The 12,012-nt window shown below is 41.9% G+C and overlaps 1 protein-coding gene across 1 annotated transcript in view; it reads left to right on the top strand.

Annotated features, from left to right (window-relative positions):
* Nucleotides 1–12,012, top strand: part of itfg1 (integrin alpha FG-GAP repeat containing 1) — a 132,259-nt gene that overhangs the window by 1,340 nt on the left and 118,907 nt on the right. The window contains 3 exon segments of the mRNA XM_070445376.1: nt 89–140; nt 303–380; nt 558–652. Coding sequence (XP_070301477.1) covers nt 89–140; nt 303–380; nt 558–652 — 225 coding nt within the window.

A 12,012-nucleotide genomic window follows, 5' to 3' on the forward strand; every position in this document is an offset into this window, starting at 1 on the left:
ATGTACTCTAATACAGTCAGAAAAATGACTGCTGTTATAACTGTTATTAAATAGCTAACTGATTAACATCTCTTATCTGGTTTTGCAGATGAACAAGTTGACCTTAATAAGACATTTGTGGACCAACCTCTGATAATGGAGTAGGTTATGCATGAAATGTTTTATTTTACAAATCACCTGTAGGAGTTGTTTTCTATGATGAGTTTCCATGTAAGCAATATTGTTTTCCTAAACTTTGTCCTATGATCTTGCTCARGAGTTGGGAGTTTTGACGGTTTTATAAATGAAATTATCTTACGCAGCTTCAATGGGGACATGATTCCAGACATCTTTGGSGTTTCCGCTGATTTCTCCACTGAAGTCTGCTACCTTACTGGAAGGTAAGGTGGAGATTAGACAAGTAACTCAATGRTTTGCAGTCCACATAGACATTGTTTTATTTTCCATTATTCTCCATGTATGTAGTGTTAAAAATAGTACCTTTGTTGGTTGGTTCTGTGTTTTTTCAGAATATCTGCTTAGTACACATCATGTTGTGTTGTTTTCTTTCGTCACAGGAACGCAGTGTGGCAGCCAGCTCTTAGTTCACCTGTCAAGATACGTGTTCCTCATTCCAATGCTTTCATCGACCTAAATAAGGATTTCACCGCCGGTGAGTAGACAAATATCCTAAATGGGTTATTGGAACCTTGCATTGCCAGACTCAGTAATCTGGCATTACAGACAGGCTGGATGGAAGCTAATTTGGAACCATACCAGATTAGATTATTGTTTTACATGGTGTGTGTAGTGCTGGTGTGCAATATCTTTTCAATTTCTTCAGCAAGATTGGAGTCTGTAGACTCACTTTCTACAATGAAACATATGGACAGTGGTGCATGGCAATCTAATGGCCGTGTGATCAGTCTCTTTAGCATTAGAGTCAAGAGTAGTGGGTTCATTCTGCAGAATTGGGCACTCTTCTGGAGCTTTGTAAGTAGATGCTTGTGTAAATGGTCAAAATCAGTGTTTCACATACTGTATGCAAAAGCAGGGAATTTGAGTCTGTTCTTGGCAGCCCATCTTCTTCTCTTCATATCTTTTTGAATTGATATGATGTAGTAACTTGGTAAAGATTTCCCGTCTGTATTGGGATCAGTTTATGGGTTACCTTGTGGTATTCAACCCTCGGAGAGAATGTAGGCCTACTAGGGTCGGTATCGCAATATTTTTTTCCATCGCAAAAATGAAAACGTGGATTAACAAAAGGCTAAGCTGTGTTTTTCAATATTGCACTTGTGATTTCATGAATATGAATATTTTCTAGTAATATTATTTGACTGTGGCGCTATGCTATGCAGCGTTGCTGATGACAATTATCCCGGATCCGGGATGGGTTGTTCAGAAAGGTTAACTAGGCAAGTCAGTTGAGAACAAATTCTTATTTACAATGACAGCCTACTGGGGAACAGTGGGTTAGCTGCCTTGTTCAAGGGCAAAACGACAGAATTTTACCTTGTCAGCTCAGGGATTCGATCCAGCAACCTTTCGGTTACTGGCCCAATGCTCTAACCACTAGGCTACCACTAACCACAAGATGAACCRGAGGCGACTTATGATTGTTAGAAAAAATGACAAAGTCTCTCTCACTTGATTGGAATATTCCACGACAAAACCAGAAATGATTCTGTATACATTTTTTTTTTAAAGAAACAATGCTTCTAACATGCAAAATGTGACACAGTGATTCAAAACAGGCCAAACATCTAAATATGCCTTTTAAAATCGTCCAGTTCTGCAATGAGTGAATCCCTTTATGAAGTCCCACTCCAGTAACCTTGATGAGGCAAATCTATTTCCCTTACATTACACCAACAATCAACTTCTCTCGAACCGAAAAAATTATTCCTAATTGGATACTGCGGGGAGCGTTGCAAAGCCATGTTGCCTAGCGACAAGCCATATGATAGTATCGGTTCGGTGTCTTTGCATAATGACATTTATAATTATTTGGCAATTACCACCTTTTTCTAATGAGTTCTCACATTCCGATTCCCCAGCATAGCAAAACCATTATCGAGATATGAAACTGATACCGACTCCAGGGAACCTCAATGCTGTAGTAAAATATAACCGAGCAAAGTAAAATGACATGTAAAAATCCCTCAAGGTTGTTATGTGATGCTAGAGGCTTTTTGGAGCTCGTTGTCACGTTAAGCATCTATTGCTCGTCTTATTGTGTCAGTGCTGACTTGGTGATCTTGGTAGCAGTAGAACCACTCAAGTGTGTCGGAATTAGCCATTTAGGAGCATTTATACAGGGATACTTAACCATCTGTAGTAATCACAAGCTGCTCATCTTAATAAACTACCAGAACATAGATCAGATAGGGGATGAGGAGGAGTGAACAGAAAACACCAGAAGTGGAAGAGAGAGATGAGACATGATACAGACTGGTCATGTGATATACTGTAGAGGGGGACAGCGGCTGCTCGGCAGTCCAATTTACAGCTTAAATGAGGCCTTGACATTGAACAGGAAGCAATTTCAGATCTCTTAAAAGGAGTCGTGGGTAGAGGGTCACTGGATGCAGCTCGGCCGTGTAAGTTTACAGCTTTAAACACAACTAAAATTGGAGTCGCAACACGGGGATGACCCTCCTCTGATCATCCCTGAATAGGGCGCATGATAATAAAATACCTCTCTGTGATGCTGCTGACCAGGCCACAAAGATAGCAAGTGGTGGTCCAAACCATATGAGTTCCACTTAAAATGTTCTACACAAAAAACTATCTAACATGATTTTCCACTTACTGTACTGACTGTAGTCGATTCGCCAATACAGTCTTTTCTGTGCATCCTATGGGGTAAACTGGGGTACGCCAAATAAAAATGTGATTCACATTTTTTTATATATATATATATAAATAAAATAAAAATTTCCTTTTTCTTTTCTTCACATTTTCAAACAGTCCATTTATATTTTCCAACGGGGCTGTACATTTGGGTGAGGTTTTTTCCTCGCCTGAGTAGCCTCGTTTCACTGCCAAAAATAAAATCAAACCATCTAGTGTTTGCGAAATAACAACACAATATCAAATACAGATAGCCTAGTCAAATGATTAACATCCAATCACATTAACCGTTACTCTCTCGCGGGTATTCCACCAACTGTCCATATGTAGCCAAACATAGCTGCTGCTCATTCCGTTTGCTCGAAAATTGATAAATGMTTTTTAAAAAGTAAGGCCCGTGTCCATAGAGACACATACCAGCTCTACTGGTAGTTATGCTACTACCAGCAYTACTACACCTGCACCTGTCGATGACAAGTTGTTCTGCTTCCACGAGCACATCCAATGCTAGCATCAGTAATTCTACATTTGTTGTTAGCCCAGCTAGCATGGACACTGACAGTTGTGAATCTGATGCAGCCGAAGATCTACTGCCCACTTACCCGGGAAAGCACTGAACAACAGACAGAGACGTTGGACCATCGAAGAGGCGCAAATATGATGAGAACTACATTGATTTGGAGTTCAAGTATATTGGGAGAAGTGCCTTTCCTCAGCCACAGTGTGTTTATATGTACAAAAGCACTATCTCACAACTCGATGAAACCTTCACTCTTGTGCAGACATTTAGAAACAAAACATGCCAATTTGGAAAATTAGCCGCATGAGTTTTTTGAGRGAGAATTAAGATGACTTTCGAGTAGTTAGACATGTATAAAAGTGACAGATAACACTAATAAGAAGGGGTTCGAATCGTTGTATATGGTGAGCTATCGAGTGGCTAGGACAGGCAAGCCTCATACTATTGTGGAGGACTTAATTCTTCCTGCTGCCGCGGATATGGCTGGGACAATGCTGGGGGAAAAGGCCAAAAAAACTATACAGACAATGCCTTCATCAAACAACACTGTTTCACAACACATCAGTGACATGGTAGGAGATGTTTGAAASAATTGCTGTTTCGCATACAAGCCAGTGAATTCTATGCGTTACAGCTGGATGAGTCAACAGACGTGGCAGGCCTGGCACAGCTGGTATATGTCCGTTACGTTTATGGAGGTCAATTAAGGWAGACATCCTCTTCTGGAAACCAGGACAACAGGAGAGGATATTTTTTATTATACTGGACAGCTTTGTGACATCAAATGGACTTTGGTGGTCAAMATGTTTTGGTATCTGTACTGATGGSGCAAAATCCATGACAGGGAGACGTAATGGAGTGGTAACGCGCATGCAAGCAGTTGCTCCCGACYCCACTTGGGTACATTGCAGCATCCACCGAGTGGCTCTTGCTGCCAAGTCGAATGCCTGACAGCTTMAAAGATGTTTTGGACACTACAGTGAAAATGGTTAACTTTGTTAAAGCAAGGCCCCTGAACTCTCATGTATTTATTGCACAATGCAATGAWATGGGCAACATACCATGCAACGCTTTTACAACATACAGAAGTGCYCTGGTTATCAAGGGGCAAAGTATTGKCAAGTTTTTTTTCAATTGAGAGARGAGCTTAAAGTTTTCTTTACTGACCATAATTTTCACRTGTCTGACCGCTTGCYTGATGACGAGTTTCTCACACGACTGGCCTATCTGGYTGATGTTTTTTCTCACTTGAATGATCTGAATCAAGGGTTACAGGGACTCTCCGCAACTATATTCAATGTGCGGGACAAAATTGAGGCTATGATTAAGAAGTTGGAGCTCTTCTCTGTCTGCATTAACAAGGACAACACACAGGCCTTTCCATCATTGTATGATTTTGTGTGTGCAAATGAACTCAAGCTTACGGACAATGTCAAATGTGATATAGCGAAGCACCTGAGTGAGTTGGGTGCGCATTTACGCAGGTACTTTCCCGAAACGGATGACACAAACAACTGGATTCGTTATCCCTTTCATGCCCTGCCTCCAGTCCACTTACCYATATCTGAACAAGAGAGCCTCATCAAAATTGCAACAAGTGGTTCTGTGAATATTGAATTTAATCAGAAGCCACTGACAGATTTCTGGATTGGGCTGCGCTCAGAGTATCCTGCCTTGGCAAATCGCGCTGTTYAGACACTGATGCCCTTTGCAACCACGTACCTATGTGAGAGTGGATTCTCGGCCCTCACTAGCATGAAAACAAAATATAGGCACAGACTGTGTGGAAAATGATTTAAGACTGAGACTCTCTCCAACCCAACATTGCAGAGTTATGTGCATCCTTTCAAGCACACCCTTCTCATTAACCTGTGGTGAMTTATTCACAATTTTCGATGAASAAATACGGTTTTATATGTAAGATGGTTAAATAAAGAGCAAAATGATTGATTATTATTTGTGCCCTGGTCCTATAAGAGCTCTTTGTCACAACCCAGCATGTGGGAAGTGACAAACTCACACTCATTCTTATGTTTAATAAATGTACTGTATAGTGTGTGTGACAGGCTTACAATGGTGGCAAAAAACAATATTTTCAGTGTGCGCTGACCCTGGTGCTAGAGGGGGTACGCAGCTGGAGGTTGAATGTTTGAAGGGGTACAGGACTATAAAAAGTTTGGGAACCACTGCTATGGGGTGTTGGAAAACATGGGAACAACTTTGCACACTCTCTTGACCTCTAGTACAGGCTATACAGTCATGTCCCAGTCCRTCTCTCCCCATGCTTAGAGAGGCAGGCAGGTGAGGTGCAGTTGAAAGACACAGAGCTCTAATTCACCTAATTCTCCAATTCATTTCCTCCTGAAAAGCAGCATCCTCACTCCCACACTAAGCTCTTCACAGCTAAACGCGGCTGCACCAGACACCCATTGCAGAGGACCATATAATTGTACATTTCTGTGCTGTTTTTAATCTGCAGCAATTTTCTCTACAGCGTTTCCACGGCGACAGGGCAGCCTCCTGGTTTGGGTGCGGCACTCTTGCCAGGCTCCTGCCAGCGTGACGTGTGCCCCGGGGCTCAGGTCTCTGCTTCTCTGTAGACCTAGGCAACAACAACAAAAAAACTAGGACAGATGCTCTAGTCTACAGCCTCTTACACAAGATGAATGTGAGAAACAGGCAGCGAGCKGTCATTCAAACTGACCGACTGGCTGAACTTGTAACATTCCTGCTTGCATTTTACAGAAGTGGMCAACACCCATAGTTCCAATCCTTTACCCAGCACAGAAAGAAATCATAATCCAAACTGTAACATAGCCTGTCTGTGATGTAGCAAAGAAGTCTAACATTTAAGATACTCTCTCCAGGTGGGCTGACGTGTCCAAAGGAGTATGGCTTTCTAATCCCTTAGCAGCTTAAATATGAATTATTATGCTCTGGTTAAATTGTCACAGCTCAGTAAGCAAATACCCCAAAAAGATACCTGCCGTAGGTCAGACACGACAACTTTCTCTGTGATTGTCTTAACATGGAACTGTACATTCTAGTGTCATGAATTCTACACTTGCAGTYTTCGGTACTAATTTGAATAATTACAGAGTTAAAACGAGCACAGTGTGCTAGTGAGGGACCAGGCTTTGAGGTGCAATGTTTACGCTGAGTCTGTTCCCGGAAATCTGTCAGAGTATCGGACGTACAATTKATTTGTTTACATCAGTTTGTATAGATAAATGAATACATGAATAAATAAAGCATCTAATTTCTCACTGATGTACTGTATACAGTATATCTGTGGCCTCTGGTTGTGCAGCTGTTTCATTTACATTTAAGTCATTTAGCAGACGCTCTTATCCAGAGCGACTTACAAATTGGAAAGTTCATACATAGGATTCCAATGCAATCCTCTTACATGTAGTACTCTCCCCCTCCAGGCTTATAGTGGTGTATATTACCATAATACCAAACAGGGTTCATCTGTATAGACCAAACACACAGCAGTATCTGCCTGAAGCTTAATTGTTTGAATAAATCGTTTTTATTGAAAGATCTACCGTATGCACTCACTCAACATGGAAAGATGTAACTGCTCTCTATATAAGTAAAATCTTTGTCAAACCCACACAGTTGTTCTGATTTTTAAGTACCTTGAGGGGCGTCTGGAGCAAAGCCATGTTCACACAGGAATCAAATAGGTTTGCAAGTACACACACACACACACACTCTCTCCGACATGGGCACAATAACATTGCTCACATAGGCCTGTACTCCACTGCAAGGGTGGGCTTCCTAAGCTTGTTACAGGACTTCAGTGAGCAGTTAAACTCCTGTTTTTGCTCCCCAGAATCAAGTGGCAGAGAAATGGAATCCAGTGTATGAGGAGTTGGTGTAATCCCCCATAATGCACCTACGTTGTTCCCTTTAATGGTTTTATGAGATTATTTCTCCTCAGAATAGCATCTTTCCAATTTCTGGTGCCGTTGTGTCATGTTTGTGAATGAGGCGCTTTGGGTTGAAGGCACACCGTGTATATGGACAGGAATTGGCTTATGGAGGATTTATTTATGTGATTTCACTTTTTTCCTGCCCTGAATTTCATGCTCTTCTCCATGCTCTTTTTTTGCTTCATGTCGGAAGCTCACTTTGACGGAGTCTTTTGGGTTTGTCCCTAACTCGTTTAATTTCAGTTACACAAACAAGGTGAATGGGGAAAACATTGATACAATATGGTATTTTATTTCAGAGATTATTGCATGGAGAGTGTGGCTCAGTCCAGCTCTCGTGCATTTTTCTCCGGGCTGTCTAGTTTTTTGTTTTTTATTCCTTGAACGCTACGTACAATATCGTACAAATACCAACAATATGTTGAGGTTTTTGTATCTCAATGCTGTCATTGCATCTTTTGAATGTCATGCTTAAATCCTCCTTTGGGCTTTGGCAAGTTTTAAATTGGTAGTTTCACGGTCTGATCACCTCCTCCCTGCAGAAGACAGAGCCACATTTCATTCAAGCTGGCCAGGCAGTCTGTATCTCTCCCTTCCCATCTTCCTTAATGGGACAATGGGCTGAGTGTTGGGTTACTGTCCTTGAGAGAGAATATATACTGTAGCCGTGTAGTGCGGAGAGTAAACCTCTAACCGCTGAGTGTCCATGTCCTGTCGGTCCTTGCTCAAGCAGTAGTCATTGGAGCATAAATGCCTGGCATTTTCAGCAGCACAGAAATTATTCATTTAAATGATTCAAGTAAATGTACATTTTTAATTTATTAGATTTTCCTGGCTGCGTATTGTCTGTGGCTGTCATCAGAATGGCTATTTGGCTATCATCGATTCGGCATGGCTGACGTTTCAACCATTGCCTACCTGATGTACGGCAGGTCTGAAATTAAATTATTATTATTTTATTACCGGCACCTGAGAAAATAATAGATTTGAGCACTCCACTGTGAGGTGAAGGTCTCTTTTTAGTCCCATAGAGATGTACCCTGGATCCTCATGTCACACAGGGATCTACTCTGGGATATTGGCCTAGTTGTTTTTACCTCTTGTTAAGCCTGTATTTCTCCTGAATTCTATCTACGCTAGTACTGTTCTTTGAGGATTTTGTGTCGGTGCAGGGATTCAGTAGCTACCATCCCTGCTTATCTCCGGAAGGCTCCCGATGTCTGGTGGTTGGGGTATCCATTTCACTGATGACTGACATGACATTTCCTTTATAATGTCAAAGGCTTCTTTCTCCCGTGCAACAGCAGAAACGTGGACTGGAGTAGGGAGGTACATTTCATTTATTTTGATTTAACTGGCAAGTCAGCTAAGAACAAATTCTTATTTACAGTGACGGCCTACCCGTCATTGTATGAGAACAGAATGGCCTATATCAGGGCTCTGAATATATAGCACCCGCACACAAACACAATTATGTCTTAATTTTTCCCTCGTTATGGGCTGCCTAATTCAACCCATATTTCCCTTCTGAGTCCTCACTCGTACACAAATTGACATCCGGCCTCCAACCCCTGGGCAGATAAATGAGATCAAACTCACTTGGCCCTGCATGATCCCATCTCCTCTCCAGCCTGAGGGGTGAAGCGCTCACCCCCCACCCCGCCCTCTCTGTTCTCCTTCGTCCGTCACTGAGCAGGGAATTGGAGTCACAGCTTGTTTGCTGAGTAACAGTCTAACAAATATGCAGCTCAGGGGCATTCAAGCCTATGGAGAGAGGAGAGGGTTGCTTTTAGGCTCCCCATCTCAGCTAATGGGAGCGGGCGCAGCAGTGATACCTGCAGACAGGTGGGGCTTGGGAGGTGTCTGGATTCATCGGACACTAATGCAGAGGGGGCAGAGGAATGTCTTGTTTGGTTTACAGCATTTCTGGCACGGGCTGASGAGGCTCTGGGCTTTAGGCATTAACCACTGGTTTAAAGCAGGCAGGGTTTAACTAGCTCTAAATGCAGTTGGCCTGTTGATGCAACTTTAACAGTTGCATCATTCTGAAATGGGATGCTGTGATAATCTTGTAGATTGGTTATTACTGACTATGATGCACTTTGTTTTCATACACCCTGGTATTATTGTTCCCATACCTTATGCACCATTCATGCAACTATCTTTGTCAAGACAACCCATTAACTGTATTTTTCCCCATTGGAAAACCAAAGAAAATATGTCACAACAAAGCCCTGGTTAATTTGACATATTTTTGTTGGAAGACTGTCAGCTGTTTGATTCCTCCTCGTTAGGCCTAGCCTTGTTCTCTGTGTGAATGTGTTCTGTCTGGCATGGAGGAAACCTCTCAGGAGACTGCCTTCCTCTGACTCCAAGTACAACGCACCTCCATTTGAATAAATGAACAATGGTGGGAGAGAAAAGCCACCAAGACTGCTCATTAACTGCACTGCACCTTGCTGAACCCCACGGCTTGTGTGAGAGAGGGTGTCAACGCCAGCCAACTGTAGCACATGCTAGAGACAGTAGGGATGGCTGAGCATTCCACATACAGTGTGAGCATTGTGTGAAACTTGAGGTTGAGCTGTGGATGCACTATAATTATCTACAAATGTGCTCACCCCCATTTGTCATCAGCTGCTGCTGTTTGTTTTCCCTTCATTTTCTCCAAACAGAATCTCTCTCCAATTAACAGTCCTTAGTGGCTGACCCAGAGATGTATATCGCGCTTTAATCATCATTGTCAGTAGGAGAATGGAAGGAGGAGGAGATTTAATGTTTCATTTAGTTAGTCCCAAACTCATTATTTGGCCTGCTGGCATGACACTGCTGCTCCTCCCTGTTGACTCTATGATAACCTAGTAGGAGTGCTTTCTAGCCTTTAGTGCTGAGTGATTCGTGTTTTTTGAGGTCTGTTCGGTTTTCCGTTCGGTTATTGAAAAAATAATCACGGTTTTCAATTTCGGGTTAGATTTGTATTTTTTTTTTTTACACCAAATGCATTGTGGGTTGAATGCTGTGACAACACTAAATGAATGTCCCGTGATGTTAGTGACTGCCCATTACTCCTTATCACTTATTAACTATCATTAATTCACGTTACTTTACTTGAATAAAATATTTTATTTGAGGACTTTATTATTTCATTCCAAGTCATCTCATCTCTATAGAGCTGCTGCCTATGCTGTCTGACAAAATCTAAATTTTAGTAGTTCTTCAAAGTAAGTAAGGCATACTTTATGACTGCTGAATTGCAACTATCAATCACTTAGATCACGTGTCAAACTCATTCCACGGAGGGCTTTGTGTCTGCGGGTTTTCGCTCAAACCTTGTACTTGATTGATGAATTAAGGTCACTAATTAGTAAGGAACTCCCTTCATCTGGTTGTCTAGGTCTTAAAAAAACGAAAAGCCGCAGACATTCGGCTCTCCTTGGAATGAGTTTGACACCCCTGACTTAGATAATGTATTTTCAGCCTCGCGAAGCAACTGCTTTCTATCCCTCTCGATCGCATGTCTCTCTTCTTTGTCTCCGTGTCTGCTCCACACAGACCGGACAAGTTTTAAGCGGTCACGCAATTGATTTATGGTCATTGTACCACGTTTTCTGCGCTAAACTATGTCGAATATGGGCCAGTTGGAAACTAAACTCCCTACTACATGCCACAGTTCAGTCTTGATCTGATTTATCTCCACAGAAACCGCACATCGAGCTCACATAATAAAAAATGAAATGTAAAATGGAATTCAAATAATTGAACTGACATCAGTCAATGTTTGTAAAAACCGAGATAAAAAATTACCTACATTTCGGATAATCGCTCAGCAATACTATTCTTTAACTATGAGCATGAACATAACTTTTTTCTAACTCTGGATGTAACATTAATAGATTCAGTGAATTAGTTTGAGGAGAAATTTCTCTGCAATCAGACACCGCAATACCCTGAAAGCTCTGGGGTAATTTACTATGAGGTTTATCTGGAATTCCATTGATTAGTATTTAGCAAGAAATATTCTCACGCTACCTTACTCTTGCAGCTCTATCATGCCAAAGGCTGCAAACTGCAGTGGCAGACGGCCTGCGACTGACATAAAAACCCAATAACAGCCACCTCGGCTCACAGTCAGTCTATTTACGTGTTTGCTTCTGTCTTCCAGCTCAAGCTATTGAACTATCCTTACCTGTTATCCTCAATCCTTAGCTGAAGGTCCCTAGGATTTACCCAGCAATAATGAAATGATCTCAGGCAGAAAAGAAGTGTGAGAGAAAGTCGATGCAGGTGGTTGGGGAGTGAGAGAATGCCCTGCTCTATTATACACTGTGTCAAAGCCCCACTTCCACCTGGGTAGAGATCAGAACGTTTATTCACAAGGTAATGTGATGCAGGGATATTGTGGAGCTTCATCCCTGCTCCCGTTCTGTATAAGGGAATTGAGAGCTATAATTAAGTCTAAGTCACACCGTCAGCAGATCTTTTTTTTTAACCTTTATTTAACTAGGCAAGTCAGTTAAGAGCAAATTCTTATTTATAATGACGGCTTACCGGGGAACAGTGGGTGAACTGCCTTTTTCAGGGGCAGAACGACAGATTTTTACCTTATCAGCTCGGAGATTCGATCCAGCAACCTTTCAGTTACTGGCCCAACGCTCTAACCACTAGGCTACCTGCCGCCCCGATGCCTTAAATTGCTTTCAATCCCCCCCAATCAAA

Source organism: Salvelinus sp. IW2-2015, linkage group LG10, assembly GCF_002910315.2.
Source record: "Salvelinus sp. IW2-2015 linkage group LG10, ASM291031v2, whole genome shotgun sequence".
Classification (NCBI taxonomy): domain Eukaryota; kingdom Metazoa; phylum Chordata; class Actinopteri; order Salmoniformes; family Salmonidae; genus Salvelinus; species Salvelinus sp. IW2-2015.